Genomic DNA, 17,431 nt, shown 5'->3' with positions numbered 1-17,431 from the left:
GGCTTGTTTTCCTACATGCAAACAAGGAGTTGTTTTGAGATTTTCAACAATCTGGTTATGTGCATCAAGGAGAGACTATTTGACTCTCAAAATAGCCCCACCCCTGATTAGAAGGGGCGTGTCACTGAGGTAGATGCCCTGCCTATATATTATCTACATCTCATATAATACGGCCACTTTAGAATAGTGCTAATTTTAACACGCGAGTAAAGTATGTTAATGTATGTGCGTCTTTTAATGTTTTATTAATATTAATATTAATATTATTATTAAAATACAATTTATTTCACTAACGTTCAAAAGTGTGTAGTTAGTAAGATTTTTCCAAAATAAATACTTTTATTCAGCAAGGACACATTAGATTGATCAAACATGACAGCAAAGACTTTAACATTGTTACAAAAAAAAAAATCTACAATAAATGATGTTCTTTTGAACTTTATATTCATTCATGACGGTATTCACAGGGGAAAAAATTACATCATTTTATAATATGTTAAAAGAAATGTTAAATTGTAATAATATTTCACAGTATTACTGATTAATAAATCACAGGTCCGTTCTCATGCTGAATCAGTAACTGCTCTGCTGGATTCAGTGAGTTTTTTTCTAGTGAAGGATTTGTTAGGCTCTCTCAAACTTGGGAGTCTTTCCTACTCATTAAAAATAACCAGCTCATAAGAGAAATTTGTTTGCGAATCAGACCATGCTAGTCACACTGAATGTTTGTTTTTTGCTAGTCAGTTCTGTTGCTTTTTGAATGCAGTTCATGAAGACAGCTCAATAGAATAATGTATTTTCTTGCCATTATTTCACAGTATAGACCGTTTTTTTTTTTTTTTTTTTTTTTTTTTTTTAAATCACATGCAATTCACACCGCAAACTTGTGTTCATTCAAGCAAAATAGGATTTCTCCAGAAAACATTGGTTTAAAAGCAACACATGGTATCACCCTTACAGGAATAGCTCACTCAAAAATGAAAATTATGTCATCATTCACTCAGTGGAAATATTCAACGTCTGCAGAAGCAAGAAAGCCAAACAAGTTTGGAACAACATGAGGGTGAGTAAATTATGACTTTTGGGGTGAACTATCCCTTTAGTAAAAGTCTAAACCTGATGTCTTACAATTTATTGTTTTGTCCTTTTAACACTAATACACTTTAAAATCTAGCCTGAATAAAAGCAGCAAGGGGACTCGTATGAAGCAAATTACACCCCAGTTACTCATTTGTTCCAAAATGCCAATTACCGATTTGGACTGACTCATTTGTGGCCTACATTAGTTTGCATATTCCCAGTCACATACACCGAGTGCCGACAACCAGCACTTATTCTGGCATGCCCTTCAACTCAGATAGCACACGTTATCTGAGATCTAGCCAAACAGAGAAAGGCTATGGAAAATGATCACCAGCCAGATATTTAAGGAGCGCTTGATCCCTTTTTGTCTAAAGAATCCCAGATATTAAAAGAGCCTGTGAGCACTCTTATAGGTGTGAATGAAATATATATATATATATATATATATATATATATATATATATATATTTGTGCTGTCAAAATTAGCACGTTAACGCATGCGATTAATTTTTAATAAAAATATTTAACGCAATTAACGCAGCATCCGTTTTTTCCATCATAATTTGGCTAGCGTTACATTATATGATCACGCTCTTATTCCCGGTAATTATTTTTTAACAATTCAAGCACCACAAGACAAACGGGAACGCGCTGTCTGTGAATAAGTTCACTTAAACATAGCTTTCAGTTATACTGTAATGTTGAATGTCTATAATTAATGTTTTTTTTAAAAAAAAATCTATTTCATAGAGACATCAGTACCAGTGATAATGTCCTTCATTAAAAAGATGCCATTAAACAAATATTTAAAATATACTGTCTTTAAGTTGTTTCTACATTAATTTGGATTTAATTTGATTAATTACAGAAAAAATGTGTGATTAATTAGTTAATTTTTTAATCGATTGACAGCACTAATATATATAATATATATATATATTATAGTGCTTAACAAATTTATTTGTGATTACCAAATTACATATTTTATGTTTCTGTAATGGTTAATCCACACCAGTATGTGTAAGCTCTTTACTCACAGTAGTTATAATTATTTATAATTATATTACATATAATTATTGTTGGGATTTAATGGATTCAAAGACAGATCGCACAAAAGTTTCATCCAAAGCAAGTGTTTGGGAACAACTAGAAACTATTTGGAAATAAATAACAACAGAGACTGTGGAAAATACATAAAAACAATGCCAGCAAGAATGCACAATGCATATATACACTCCTACTGTTCTGTGTTAGCCACTCTATCTGTTGCTGCTTGGCTACCTCATTTACCCAGCATGCCCGCTGAGCACGCTTCACTCCGCCCCTCAAATTCCTATCAATAAAGAGTGCTACAGCTCATAATGCAGTGCCTTTGAAAAAAGGCAGGGGTTTAAATGTTTCTTTTACCTATCTCTCCCTTCCCCCTCCGTTCCATCCAGCAGAGGGGCCGTTAAGGGGTCCGGGCAGCACGGTTGTGCTGGATTTGTCTGGCCATGCCCAGTTCAGATGCATTAATCTAAACTCTCATTCTCTGCAATTTCCACACTTCCTTCCTGTGCTGCGGCCCGCACCATATGTTCCCAATCGCAAACGGAGGAAAGGTGCTTCTTCCTCCAACCTTGAGCCTCATCCGAGGAACTAAGGCACACAAGCCAAATAGATGAGAAATTTATCTTCCTCATAAAAAAGGGCCAGACTGCTGTGGGGCTTGCGGAGTAAATCCAAGAGATTTCCCTTCCTCTAACACATAATTAAATTGAGTTGTGTTAGAGCACACATTAAACAGCATATCTCTCCCTCTTCCCCCTCCTTGCGTTTCATAGGACAATGTGCAGCGCTAACTGAACTGAACGGTCTTCTCAAAGGAGCCTGATAACAAATCAAAACCATGATGCTTCAGCCCAGGGATGTGCGGTATGACGTTATAGAAATCTGTCGATCAGTTGAGATTTTTGCATTTGTGGTCGACTGATATGTTTTGTTTTTTTTATGGCAAATGCCGATACCGACGACTAGAGAACTTGGCCAATGCATATAATAATAAAATTTAATGGTAGCAAATAATTGCTTAAATTAAGTAAACTTGGATTTTGCACAACATTTACACATTCTACTAAAATATTTTACAAGAGAACCCCAAATGAACCCCAAAAGAACTGATATATAGTCACACATATGTGTATCGCCTATTTTACTAGGGTTTTTTTTTTTTTTTTCAAATGTTCATAAGTTATTTGTACAGTATTCTGGTTGTGTTACATACAAAACATTTTTAAGACGAAAGTCCGTTAAGAATACGGGGGTCGGCAACATTATTAATATTTTTTAAAATATGTGTTTTATGCCTACAAAGGCTGTATTTATTTGATAATAAACTAAATAAACAGTAATGTTGTTTAAAATAACGGTTTTCTATTTTAATATATTTTGAAATGTAAATTCTTCCTGTGATGGCAAAGCTGAATTTTCAGCATCATTACTCCAGTCCTCCATCACGTGATCCTGCAGAAATCATTTGAATATGCCGATTTGCTGCTCAATAAACATTATACTATTATCATTGTTGAAAACAGTTGTGCTGCTTAATGTTCTTCTGGAAAACATGATACATTTTTTTTTCAGGATTCTTTGATGAATAGAAAGTTTAAAAGAACAGTATTTATTTAAAATAGAGATATTTTTGGAACAATCTTACTGATCTCAAACTTTTCAATGATATATAACAAATTACTCATACCATGATATACCTACCCCAGGCACTTAAAAAGGGAATGAGAGAGCGAGAAAGACAGAGGGCTGTATGTAAAGTGCTATTTTATCAGACGAAAAGTGCCTATGATTACTGCTGATTCTCAAGCATGCGCTGGATGCATCTAACACGCTGTGCACAAAAGGATTACGCTGTCACACCCCCGGGTGCTTGCAATCAAGGCGGTGTTTATTGCATCAGGAAGATTTATTTTTATTGAGCTGCTCATTAGCAGGGTTTAATCAGAGCCCTATCTTATGACTGTTCTAGCACTGATATCGCATCGCTCATCAGCCGGGCCCGAGAAAAAGCAAACAAACTCAATCCTTCCTGCTCCGCAACTTTCAGCCTCTTCTCCATCACATACAAGGATGACACCATGAATATGAATGAATCACGTAGATATGCAACGGCATGTGAATATTACTGGAAAATATATTCCGCAAATGCAGGCACGTGCTCCGACGCAACGCCAAAAGAAGGCCATTACTGAGGGAATATAAACATAGGCTAATTGGAAAAACATGCCTCTAACTATATTTTTACAAAACTCAAAAAACGTATACATAAAATTCACTGCAGTTTACAGCTAAAAATACTGTTAGTGGCAGTAAAACGCCAAAAACTTTTATTCCTTTTCACACAAATCATGATTACAGGGGCTGATTATCAATTAATAAAGACTAGTGCTGTCAATCGATTAAAAAAAAAATTAATTAATCGCACATTTTTTCTGTAATTAATCGAGATTAAAAACATTGGAGTTTTTAGTATTTTCACAGTTACTCTCCAAATTAATGTAGAAACAACTTAAAGACAGTATATTTTAAATATTTGTTTAATGGCATCTTTTTATGAAAGAAGGCCAGTATCACTGATACTAATACTGGTACTGATGTCTTTATGAAATAGATTTTTTTAAACATTAATTATAGACATTCACCATTACAGTATAACTAAAAGCTCTCAATTTCAACATTTATTAGGCAACATTTATTGTGGCCTTCCTACCTGTTAGACAGAATATGCAGAAATTGAATAAAGTTATCAAATACTTTACAGTTTTCACTGCATAAATTATAAATTAAATATAGATGAATCCTTATTAACGCTACAATTTTCTCTGTTACCTTTGTTCTTTGATTAACATTAACGATAGACATCACAGCAACTGGTTTATTAGGCTGCTGTGACAATAGGCAACATTGGGGGGGGGGCAAGGGGGGGAAGATACCCCCCGATGTGAACCGTCAGCTCCACTACAATTTGGAGCAGTTAAGGCCCGGGTATACATCATTTTCCACGTTCCACTCCGAGCCTTTCAAAGATACTCCTTTGCCCGTGAGCGGCGAAAGATGCGTTCGGCGCATGCGCACTATCTAGTGGTCTTTTCAAGCGCTCAATTCACTCGCACATTCGCTGTTTTCACAAAAATCCGGCTGCACGCACTAAACTGAAAAAATGAATCGCATGCATTATCGCTGCTTTGTTTATGGTTTGTATGCATGCAGTCTTAGTTTTGCTTTCCCTTTTTGAATGACGAATATAGACAAATATATCTGCTTAAATAGACAGTTATCTCCGTTATACGCAGGCGCAGAACATGCATGCTAGTTGACAGTTGGCTGAAGTTCAAGCACCTATTTTTTACCCGACACAGCCGACTAGCCGTTGCCGCTAGTTCTTTGACATCGTGTTGGTGTGTCCCGTTATTTTCAAATGCTTCATTTCCAAAGTGCCGCTATACATACAACAATCAACACAATAAAACACTGACAACTTCACGTTCATCTGATAAGAAGCAACGTAATATCATTTTGCAAAAATATTGATCTTGGAATTGGGGAATATGCTCCGTAATGGCAATAATTAAAGCGAATAAGTAAAATCCTCATTCTCGCACAATGGATCAGGATAAGCCGTCACAGAAGGGCACTCAGACGTCATTCTCCCCTGGGGTCCGCTGGAGGAGCACAGGGTTCTGCTAGGGCTGGCAGGGCAGGGGAGCTCACGGCAGCCAAGCCTAACAGACAGCACTGCCAAACCACAACCACGGCCTCATACCTCTTCTGTCTTCCACAAGAAAACCACCACTCCTGGTCATCCTTCTTCACGTCAAGACAGAGTCAAGGGTACTCTGACAAAAAGAAAAACACTTATCCTCCATGAAGAGGAATAAAAGGAAACGACAGCGTGATATTAATGATGTAATAAACTGATTGATAGCCAATAGGAGCTTATGACCGCTGCCCTCAGAGATCCCATCTGTCACCGGGAGAACCGAGCCAAAATGACACGGGCTACATAACACATGCTTGCTTTCTATCGATTAACTCTCTCTGGCCCTGAGCAGGGGAAAACACACGGACACTTAATCGCAAGGTAAAAAGAAGTGTCTCACCACTGCCAAGAGCGCTTCGGCCCACTATCACAATCTTTCTCCGACAACCATCAACACACGGCGCATTTATCATCATTATGACTGGAAGCCGTGGTTCTTAAAGCCGAATCTAGTGTCAAGTTTCGAAGTACTGCATGAAATAAGGCTAAAGCAGAAATCCACAAACAGAATAACATTACTGTAGTTCATTCGATTTGACACTAGGACTTGTAAATGTGACAATTTTCATACATTAAAGGAAAACAATGTCATCACCGTAATTACCATGGTAACAAACAAGCGCAAGGCTCCACAATGCAAATCGGAGAGCTTTGCAAAAGCTTTAGCCAGAGTACATCATCTTTAATTTATTACTCCAAATCCTTCAAAAGACAAATTAAAAACGAGGAACAAATCAGTGGTACACACTAATCCTCAAGTCTTTTTCAAGAGAAGAGATTGAACTTCAATTTGATTGGTATTTTGCACAGTAGGATAGAGAAGGGGAAAAAAATCATTTCAGACTCCAGTCCTAAAAATACCAGGCCACGTTAAGTGCAAATGTGCTCGTGACTAAATATATACATAGAGGGAGGCTGAGCTGGCTACTACAGAGGATTAGGACCCACACTACAATGTTCTTGCCATCAGCGTTTTGTGTATCTAAAATGGAAATCCTGATAGAAGTATCAGGGCACGGGTCACGTACAGCCCAGTACTTGTTCACTGACTCTGCCCGTCACACGCAGCGAGTTTGGAGTGTATATTGGTGACCCCATCAACAGTGCTATGTTCTTTACATGACGAACTAGTTGTTTATTGGCCGAGTGCGAGTCGGTGTGAAGGAGCATCTTATTTTGGCCCACTTCACCACCTGCGCAGCAGGGCTGGACCCGGCCGAACCACTCGAACCTGGCTCTTATCGCTCAAAGTGGTGAAAGTTTTTCAGTGAACATGCGAGGGCTGGAGAAGTGATGTTTAATGAACAGAGGAGATAGATAGACGGTAGCCTTGAACACAACAGAAGCCTTTTGCACTCACAGGGATACAGAAGGCATTTCTGACATATTTGAGAGATCGATAAAATGTATTTATACAGAAGTTTCTGAGTAATGGTGCAGACAGTCATAAATACCTGAAATGATGCATGTTTTAAAGGGATAGTTCACACAAAAACAAAAATTATTTACTCACCATCATGCCGTTCCAAACCTGTATGACTGTCTTTCTTCTGTAGAACAGAAAAGATACTTTGAAGAATGTTGGTGACCAAACAGTTTAGGTGACCATTGACGTCTATTTGTACAATATATATATTTTTATGTCATACAGGTTTGGAAGGACATTTCTATTATAAAGGACTATTTATATATAAAATATTTACATAAAATAATAAAAAAAATTAAAAAAATATTTTTAATAATAATAATAACAGAATAGATGTAAATATAGCATGACAGGAAATTATTGTGGAGAGAGGGGAATGTAAAGTAATTTGCTAGGAAGTAATTTTGCATTAACTGGATGAGCATCACAGCTCAACATCTAACTGCTGTGCCACCGGTCTGAAATTAAATGGACAAAAAAGATCTGATACTCTCTCATTTTTAATAAGGTTTTTTTTAAATATTCAAAGAGGACACATAACTTCAATCCCTGTGGATCACGCTGAGTGGACCAAATGGGCCAGTTCTTACAGTCCGCGCTGTGCCATCTCCTCAGAGAGCTCAGAAAACCACAGGGACACTGAGAGATCAAAAAGGTCATTATGCACCCACTCATGCCAAATATCTGCTCTCTTATTCTCAGTCGAAGTCTGCTCACACTCAGAAACAGTCCTGCTGGTGCGCACCGGGCCAGGCGGAGTGTGAACGGCTGCAGGCTGTTGGGGCATCAGAGCAAGATGACCCTCAGAACAGGTTTGTGGGGTTAAAAGAACAAAAACTGGGCAATTTCACTCTAAAAAGTAATTCAGTGGCTTTTTAAATACTACAATAATAAATTAAAATCTCTGAATATGACTTGAATTGGACCAAAAAAATGCCAAAAAACAAATCCAAAAGTTAACTTAACTTTAAAATTTAAATCTAATATTTTTTTTACATTTAATTCTTAAATGATTTGAGTTAACTTGTTGGGTATTTGTACTAAATGTAGTTATTTGGACGTACTTCAATTTTTTATTTACATTTACTCAATTCATGAGGTATATTTCAATGATTTCACAGCTTTTAATTTTTTTTAAGTGTAAAAATGGTTCAGCAAAGAAATTGAGCTCATCATAATTTAAGTTCTTAGAGTGTACTAGATGAACATAATTGAAAGTGTGACAAACAACGAAAAGAAAAAAGAGATCATGATAGTAACAACAATTCATATCATGGACAAGCATCATGATTCGGAAATAACTGCTGTTTTGATTAGTACTGATGGGCATGTTGGGAGACATTATGGATGCACCTGCAAAATATTTCTGGTGCCTACGAGAGTCCTGGGCGAATACTTTAAAATTGAATTCTGAGGTACGGTTTAAGCTCGCAGCACCCTAATCTTGTTTCCACATACAGTAGGACTTGGGTCAGATATGTAATGAAATTGGAATGTGATGGAAAGTTGATCTCTCATAAAGAAAGGATGATGTGGCTCCGCCCACAGCCCTTCAGCTCCGACGGGGATTAATAACTCCAGGGATTTCCCCCTCCAACTCTCAATATCAAAACCCCCTTTCACAGTTACTCATCTCTGCCCAAATAAAACAGCAGTCCAGAATTTCACAACCTAGCCTCTTGCTGACTATAACAGTTGTTGAAATGCAAGCCTTTTAATTTGCTATTGCCATAAATAGGCTATTATGAGTCCGCAGCATCTGTTGAAGATGATGAAAGAAGACGGGAAGGGTACGGTTAAAGACGTCTTCTGCTGAGACTCTCACCATCAGCTCAACTGCTGCTAGAACACTGACATCAGCGCGAGTTCGGCCTGAGGCTAAATCACTGGTGGATGCAGCCACGACTGTCAACATGCATTTACTAACTAACACACAAAAAAGAAAAACACAATAGTGATAAAAAATGTTTGTCTACATAATCGTGATTAAAAATGCAATAACTTGCTCTTCCTCTGAAATGACTTTCCTTTTCCACTTTGAAGACAATAGCCAAACTTGTTTCAGCCGCTCCCCTCCAACCACCTGTCTGCTGCTAGCTGTGACCAAAAAACATAGCACACACATAGATGGCAAGGAGGTGCGTTTTTCTCACAAAATCCTGTTCCCCACCCCTAAACCAAGCTTGATGTGGCCCCGCTGGCAAAGTAAATTTGCGCACTTTGAAGGAGGAATATCAGACAGGCAGCATTTTCATAAGCCATTACATTGACTGAATAATTCCCCAAAAAAATTGAGGCTACAGAAAACAAGCTTTGCTCAAGTATTTCATGTACTACTAGTGTTAAATGTGCCGGTACTTCAAGTCGGTACTGAAATTTGAAAAATGTAACAATACCAGCAATTTATCGGTACCAGTATACCAGTAACCTACCCGCTGACATATGTCTGCTAAAAAAAAACACCCATGCATACCCTGTGAAAAGCATTAACGGTTTTTATTCACAACTTGTTGAGCAGATGAATGCAATGGCCAATCAGAAGTGTTGAAGTTATTCAGAACTTGCTCAATACCACTCAAAATGCCTGAGTTTTTGGCAGCGTGAGTGCACTGACCGAGTTCTGGATGCTTGTGAATCTTTTCATTATAACCTGCAACAAAGTATAAACACAATGTAAATAAGAGATTGAATGTGCAATGTAGAAAGATTTATTGATTTTAACGGGAGTTTTCACAACTCAATTATTGAGCTTAAGCTGAACTGAGGTGATTTACAGCTTCAGTGATTATAAAGGAAGTGCTATTGACTAGCTTTCAGTAAACAGCTCATTCATAATTTGAATAAAGTTTTATTTTTCATGCTGCTAAGTATACACTACAAAGTTTCAGGAGTAACAACAGTATTTAAATGCAGGATTAAATCCAAAATCGTGATGATTGACATAGTAAACATACGGGGAAAAATCTGATATATCAAAATTTATCTGAGCAAGTCTTGGAGTGTAAATGCAGACTTTTAGACCTGCAACTTGTTCTTTGTTCTTAATTTTTTTTACTAACTTTTCACTTGACCTTTTTTTTGAATATTTTATTTTAGAGGGGTTTTTTTTTTCCAAAAATAAACACAGAACAGACAAAGCAACCACACAAGCAAAAAAAAAAAAAAAAAAAAAAAAAATTATGTTAAATTATATTAATAATGTTAAAATAATAATAATAAATGTTTAGTTCAACAACTTGACCTTTTTAAAGCAATATTTACTTAAAACATTTTTAAAGGCTACATGCTGTTTTAAAGGGGTGGTTCATTATGATTTCACATTTTTAACTTAGTGTGTTAGTGTGTAATGTTGCTGTTAGAGCACAAACAACATCTGCAAAAGTTACGACGCTCAAAGTACAATGCAAAGGGAGATATTTTCATTTAAATAATTCTCTGTTTAAGGACTACAACAAATGGCTGGTAGGGACTACAACGAGCTTCTTCCCAGGTTGGTGACATCACTAACCCTAAAATGTACATAAACCCTGCCCTCGAGAACACGCAACAAAGGGCTGAGGCCATGTTATTGCAATACAGTACATAACACAAATGCAATAGCATGTCATAAAAGCAAGATGTCAACATAAGTTATAACTGTAATTAAACTAAACTATACCTATCTTCATGCAGCATATATTCTCTGGCTCTGTAAGCATCTTACAACAGTTCCCACACGAGCGATTTATAGATTATCATGACAGAATATGCTAATCAATGACTTTAAGATATCCCACATCAGCTACATAAATTAAGCAACTAACCATTCAGAAACATACTGTTGCATTCTACATGTTGTCACTTCTTCTTGAGTTTCTCCATCATTGTCCGATTTGAACATAAAAGGCTGAACAGTTTCTGACATTTTCAGTGAGTCTCCGTGAGGTAATTAGCGCTGCTAACTCGAGCTCTTGAAACCCCGCCCTCTGCTTAGGAGCAGCAGCTCATTTGCATTTAAAGGGACACACACAAAAATTGAGCGTTTTTGCTCACCCTCAAAAAGTGACAAATTTAACATGCTATAAAAAATTATCTGTGGGGTATTTTGAGCTAAAACTTCACATACACACTCTGGGGACATCAGAGACTTATTTTACATCTTGTAAAAATGGCATTATACCACCTCTTTAATGTATACCCTACATGTAATTAATTACTATTATCATTAATAAAATAATTAATCATTAAATTAAATTATTTTTAATTTTTAAATAGTTAAATAGTTAGTTGCTACATTACCGAAATTGGTACACAGAACCTTGAAACTTTACTGGTATTGGTACTGACTACTGAACTGTTGGTATCATGAAAACACTATGCGCTATAATGTTTTTAACAAATATAGGTTGAATGGATAGGCTCATGATGCAAATGAGCAGCTGGCCCCCATTCCCTCCTCTTTCCACTTGTCTTGTCATATAATTAGATAAAACTTTTAAAAATATCAGAAGAACAATTACGCTACAGATATTGAAAGAAAAAAAAACAGTTTAAAGATGTGTCCTTCAGAAAGATATATGAGAACCTCTACAAACCTTAGAGTGAAGTATAGTGTTATTCAGAATGATGTTCTGCCAATGCTTCAGTTTGAGGTCTAATTTTAAAAGAGAAATTGTAGGCTGCTGGCTTCCACTACCCCCACAACAAAGGATTTCAATCAAAAATAAAAGGAAAAACTGCAAAAAATATGCAAATAGCCTTGGCAAATCAAATGGCCTACATGACTTAGAGTTGGTTTTCCAGGCATCTATAAAGGTTAGTTGAACACCACAGAGGATCTTTGACAAAACTTACTATTGTTTCTGAATAAAGCTTGTGGGCACTTACAAATGTTAATTAAAAAAATATAACTTTTTACTCATCACAAAGCACAAAAGAAACTGATTTATAGAAATCTTGTGTATTGTTTTCCAGTTGTCATTGTTTTGTTGTAACTTCCAATGACACACCTGAGACATTCAGCAAACTGCTCCAGAACAGATGTGAAAGTTTACAACATCTCGTCTTTGTTTCAAACACAGCTGTCCTCCACAAGACACTTATTTATTCATCACAGCCAGAATAAACTCAGCTTTCTCAAATATATTGAAAGAATAACCATAATCTAAATATGCCCTAGTTTAATTTCCATTCTTTGAACTCACATCAAAGTTGTTGTTTTTCCCCCCTTCTAAAATCCAAATCAATCACCAAAAATGCCAACAAATCCGCTGTTGGGGGGAGATTTGCTAAAACGCTGGAAAAGATTCACATGCCGTGCCAAGTAACCTGCCTTCAAAGGGCCTTGATTGCTATGGCAACAGTATGATCTTCCATAACCAAGCCATGAGGTGACCTGAGGTACATACAAGAGATGTCCAAAAACCCTCCCAGAATTCTCCCTGCCGTGGCAGCACCAGCCTGCCAGAGGAAGCCGCTACTCTGACGGCATCACATGCGCAACGTGGCCCAATGGTTCACAGAGCAAGCAGCAGGTTAGCTAAAAATAAACAGCCTCCCGTCAGAGAGAAGGGGTCCTTCACTTAAACACACTAAAGGTTTTTAAAAGACTTTTGACAACCACAAAAATAAGGTATTTTTGCATAATAATATTTTCCCACAGTTGATATAATTCTGCCGAAACAGTTTCAGTTAAATCCAGCGAGCTTGGTGTTAAAACTAAATGTTTCTGAAAGTGCTGGGGTGGATTAAAATGACTAATAAAAAAAGAGATATGAATGTAGAAACATCAGAAACAGAAGCTGGCTGAGGGAGTCTCAGGAGACAATGCCTTCCGGAGTTCAGAAACATAACAGGTTTGTTTCTTTACCAGAAACTACTGAAAGCCAGTTTGGTGGTTATAGATGTGAAGAGTATTTGTAATAATAATCCATTCTGAAACAAACGCATGCTTAAATGGAAGAGACTCCCGTCATTGTTTTAAACAAAACTCACAAATCCGCTGAGAAGCCTTTGATGATAAGCTTTGCTCAAGTGAGGTTTTGTCACCTTTAATATCTTCATTATACAGCAGGGCAGTTTTTATTTTTCTTGCCTGAAATTATCTTAATATTTGAGGCTCTTTTGGAGTTCAGAGACTTTTTACAGAGAGGATATAAAACTGAATACTAATCATACAGATTCTTCCCCTCTCATTAATTATTAATCAGCAGATAAAGCCTTTTACTAATCCACAGACAATAAAGAGAGTGATGTCTGAGGTCTACTCTCAGCTCACTCAGATGACTTCAGGTACAAGTTCAAAAGCCCAAAGCGAAGCCAAACTCCAGAGAGCAGGAGAAAAAAAACAAATCTGGAAATCTAAAATCTAAATTCTAAATAAATAAAATAATAAAGAAATAAATGAATCCAGAATTTTTCTCATGTTTAATAAACAACTTATTTTTAAGAAGTAGTGAATTCAGATTATACAAAGGAATTACATTTCAAATTTGTGACGGATAATACATGCACTGTATACAAAAGTTTTTTTTTTAAATGTTTTTGGAAAAAAAGTCTGTTATTTTTCACCATGGCTGCATTTGTTTGATCTAAAATACAATAAAAAGAGCAATAATGTGAAATATTATTACAATTTAAAATAACTGTTTTCTGTTTTAATCTCTCTTAAATCTATTCCTGTGATGGCAAGGCTGAATTTTCAGCATCGTTACTCTGAATTCTGAATTTATTCTAATATGCTGATTTGCTGCTCACTTAACATTTCTTATTATCATCAATGCTGAAAACAAATGTGCTGTTGTTTATCGTTGTTTTGATTCTTCAAAAACATTTATTTGAATAAAAATCTTTTGTAACATGTCTTTACTGGCACTTTTAATCAATTTAAATGTGTCCTCACTGAATACAAGTATTCATTTCTTTAAAAAAAAAAACGTACTGACCCCAAACTTTTGAATGGTAGTGTATACTGTACATTTGCAACCATTTAATACAATTTATGAACTGATTTGACCTGCAATTAGTTGAACTGTTGCCTCACACATGAAGAGGCGCTGGGTGGGGTCTAACAGAGGAAGAGTTGTGTTTGCAGAAATATCCTCTGATGGCACTATTCCACTATTGTTTTAAATGCTTCTTGGTGGGTCCGTTTCAACAGCTTTTTTCTGGAAAAAGCAAAGGACATTTATCTTTGCACAATACAGCATGCCTGTATAACACAGTGGCTACGACATGAGAAATAACAGTGTTGGAAACAACAAAAGAGAATTTTGTTATCAGACAGGTGATACATGCCTCGCCGAGCTGTGGATGAAACAGAGGGCATATCACAGCATTCCCACACAAGGGCTGCTCTTTACAAAGGTCTGACAGATTAGCAAGAAACATGACCAAACACTTACTGCACATTTCCACTGTCAAATCCTCTTACTACACATGCCAATTACTGATATGGACATTTTAAAGGAGTAGTCAATACGGGTTCAATACGAGTTGAGGTTACGTGATATAATTTGTGGTGTAATGCTGATTTCCATAAATTATTTCATTTTTTTTTTTTTTTTTTTAAGGTGCAAAAATCAAGGTTACAGTGAGGCAGTTCCAATGAAATGTTTTTTTGGAGGAATTTTTAAGTTTATTCTTCTGTTAAAACTAGTATTTGAGCTATAAAGTTGCTTTCATCATGCATTTGTTTTAAGGTTTTAGTTCCGTTGTCATGGCAACAAAGTTGTAAACAGGATATAACTTTACACAGAAAGAGTTAAGCTGCGTCCGAAGTCACATACTGTCTGAGGCCCCGTTTATACTAGTGCGTTTTCGTTTTAAAATGCATAAGTTTTGCTGTATACGGTTACGCTTGTCGTTTACACTACTCCGGCATTTTCGAACCTCGAAAACGGAGACTTTTGAAAACACTGCAGACCCCGTTTTAGTTTGAAAACACCGGGGGTCATGTTTCAGTATAAACGGAGACTTTTGAAAACGATGGCGTGGCTGCCCGTGTTCGCTCTGAGTATCTTTGACGACCGTGTAAACAATAACACGGAGACTGAACTGCAATCTTTTTGCTGGCTTTGTTGTCATTTTTAGCAGCCATTGTGCAGTTAAACGCTGCATTTTTTTAATACTGCAGCTGCCTACATGCGCAAGAGGCAACCGTTTACACTTGTATGCGCATGCCCAGTGTGCATGAACGGTCACGTGTGTAGACGGAGATTTGTGGAAATGCTAGTGTAGACAAGGATCGTTTTCATTTTAAACCACCGTTTTAAAACAAAAACGCACCAGTGTAAACGGGGCCTGAGTAGGTAATACATTTGAATTTAAATTTACTTCACGACCGTTGAAAAAGTACATTCTATATAGTACGAATGCGTGTAGTATGTGTAGTATGTACTTTTCGCCTACTGTTTTTCGAAAAATATGATTTCGGACATACTATATAGTGCATAAGTATGTGAATTGGGACGCACCTAGTAAGTGATTTTTTTCACACTATAAACATGTTATAGTGTTCACGTTTTGTTGCTATACTATTGAAGCAGTGGGTATTATGCTTACAAATTGGCCTAATTCACTTCCACCTTACTGTAACCAAGCTTTCATTATGCCACAAATGCTGTTCTGTTTGTTTGTCTGTTTTTTTAATGCTATGCCAGCTTCTGTGGCTATTTTAATGGCGAGAAAATGTATGGTAAAACTATATCAGGTTTTTTTTACAATCTATTTTTGCTAAAAATTCTAAATTAAAAAAAGGGTTCTCACAGTGTACAAATGCTGTTCTGAACAGGGAATATTCCTTTAAATTCTTTATTCTCAGGATTCTACTCTTACTGGCCTGCTTATCCACTTTATTTTTCAACGTGGAAGTAAGCTGTTTTCTGTGAATGTGTGCGACTTCTGATTCATTAGCCACTATAGGGAAATATTAAGAAAAGTAACAAATGGCAAAACTGTTTGCGCTACAAACCAGTGTGTTTATAATTAAGACAATACATTAAAATAATATGTTAAGAAATACCAGTTTGCAATATCAAGCAGCATAAGAAGCTGTCTTGTACAGCTAAAAATAACTGGAAGCAAATGACACCGGAAGCCAGACACATACAATTTAGAAATGGCCGCGCCCACTCTTACCTGAAAAATAAGGTGGATATTTCTTCCCCTGATATAGTTCACCTAATAATCAGAATGTCTATATTGAATTATCTAGCATAGATGGATACAGCAAAATGGCTTCTCTCTACTATCTTGATGCTCCGCACACACAAATCTCTGACAGTGCTGGAAATAACGCCCCACAGCGTTTCCAAAACGTCTCTGAAACACTGCTGTTTTGAGTAAGTTGTGTCAGGAGCAACAAATAAACAAGAGATGTTTTTATCACTTAAAAACATCACAGCACATCAAAGCCAAAGACTGATTACAAGATCACATGTGTGTAAACTTTTCATTTATTATTGTTTGATTTTGGCTGATGTGAGCCAACAAGATCAGGTTATTTTACAAAACATTCTGAAAAGGTTTACAAAACGTCTTGCAGTCTTGGCTGTGCTGCTATTCAGTAATCCACTAAAAGTGTGTCCTCTAGATAGCAGATGAGTGTAACAAGGGCTCTGCTTTGTTGCTTTACATAAAACAAGCATTGAGATGGAATAATGCTTGATTGTTTTCTCCTTCTACGGCACATTAGACAATAGATGATCTTTACAGCAACGTGTAGTCACCTATGACAGGATTCTTAGATAAAGAGACTATCGCATACATGCATCTGAACCTATGGAATGAAAAGCTAAAGAACTGTCTGCTTATATAAATAAATATATATAGCAGTAAGGAAATTATAATACATATTATATATATATATATATATGTGTGTGTGTGTATGTATATGTAAGTGTGTCTTATATATATATATATATATATATATATATATATATATATAAAAATGTGTGTGTTCACTGATCAATATTTATGTTAAAGGGTTAATTCACCCAAAAATGAAAATTCTGTCATTTATTACTCACCCTTGTGTAGTTCCACATCCATAAGACCTTCGTTCATCTTCAGAACACAAATGAAGATATTTTTAATGAAATCGGAGAGCTTTCTGTCCATCCATTGATAGCCTA

The 17,431-nt window shown here is 36.3% G+C and overlaps 1 protein-coding gene across 9 annotated transcripts in view; it reads right to left on the bottom strand.

The window, feature by feature from the left end:
• tcf12 (transcription factor 12) overlaps positions 1 to 17,431 on the bottom strand; it is a 118,788-nt gene that overhangs the window by 98,590 nt on the left and 2,767 nt on the right. The window contains exon 3 of one of the 9 annotated variants that reach the window (XM_051899205.1): positions 14,314 to 14,464. The exons of the other annotated variants lie outside the window; for them this stretch is intronic. Within the exon in view, the coding sequence (XP_051755165.1) occupies positions 14,314 to 14,344 (31 nt within the window). The 5' untranslated portion in view covers positions 14,345 to 14,464. The remainder of the gene's footprint in view (positions 1 to 14,313; positions 14,465 to 17,431) is intronic. 9 annotated transcript variants of the gene reach the window in all.

This window comes from Ctenopharyngodon idella, chromosome 7 (genome assembly GCF_019924925.1).
Source record: "Ctenopharyngodon idella isolate HZGC_01 chromosome 7, HZGC01, whole genome shotgun sequence".
In the NCBI taxonomy this organism is placed as follows: Eukaryota; Metazoa; Chordata; class Actinopteri; order Cypriniformes; family Xenocyprididae; genus Ctenopharyngodon; species Ctenopharyngodon idella.
The sequence above is the reverse complement of the archived record's forward strand: the minus strand, read 5'-3'. Positions and strand labels throughout refer to the sequence as shown.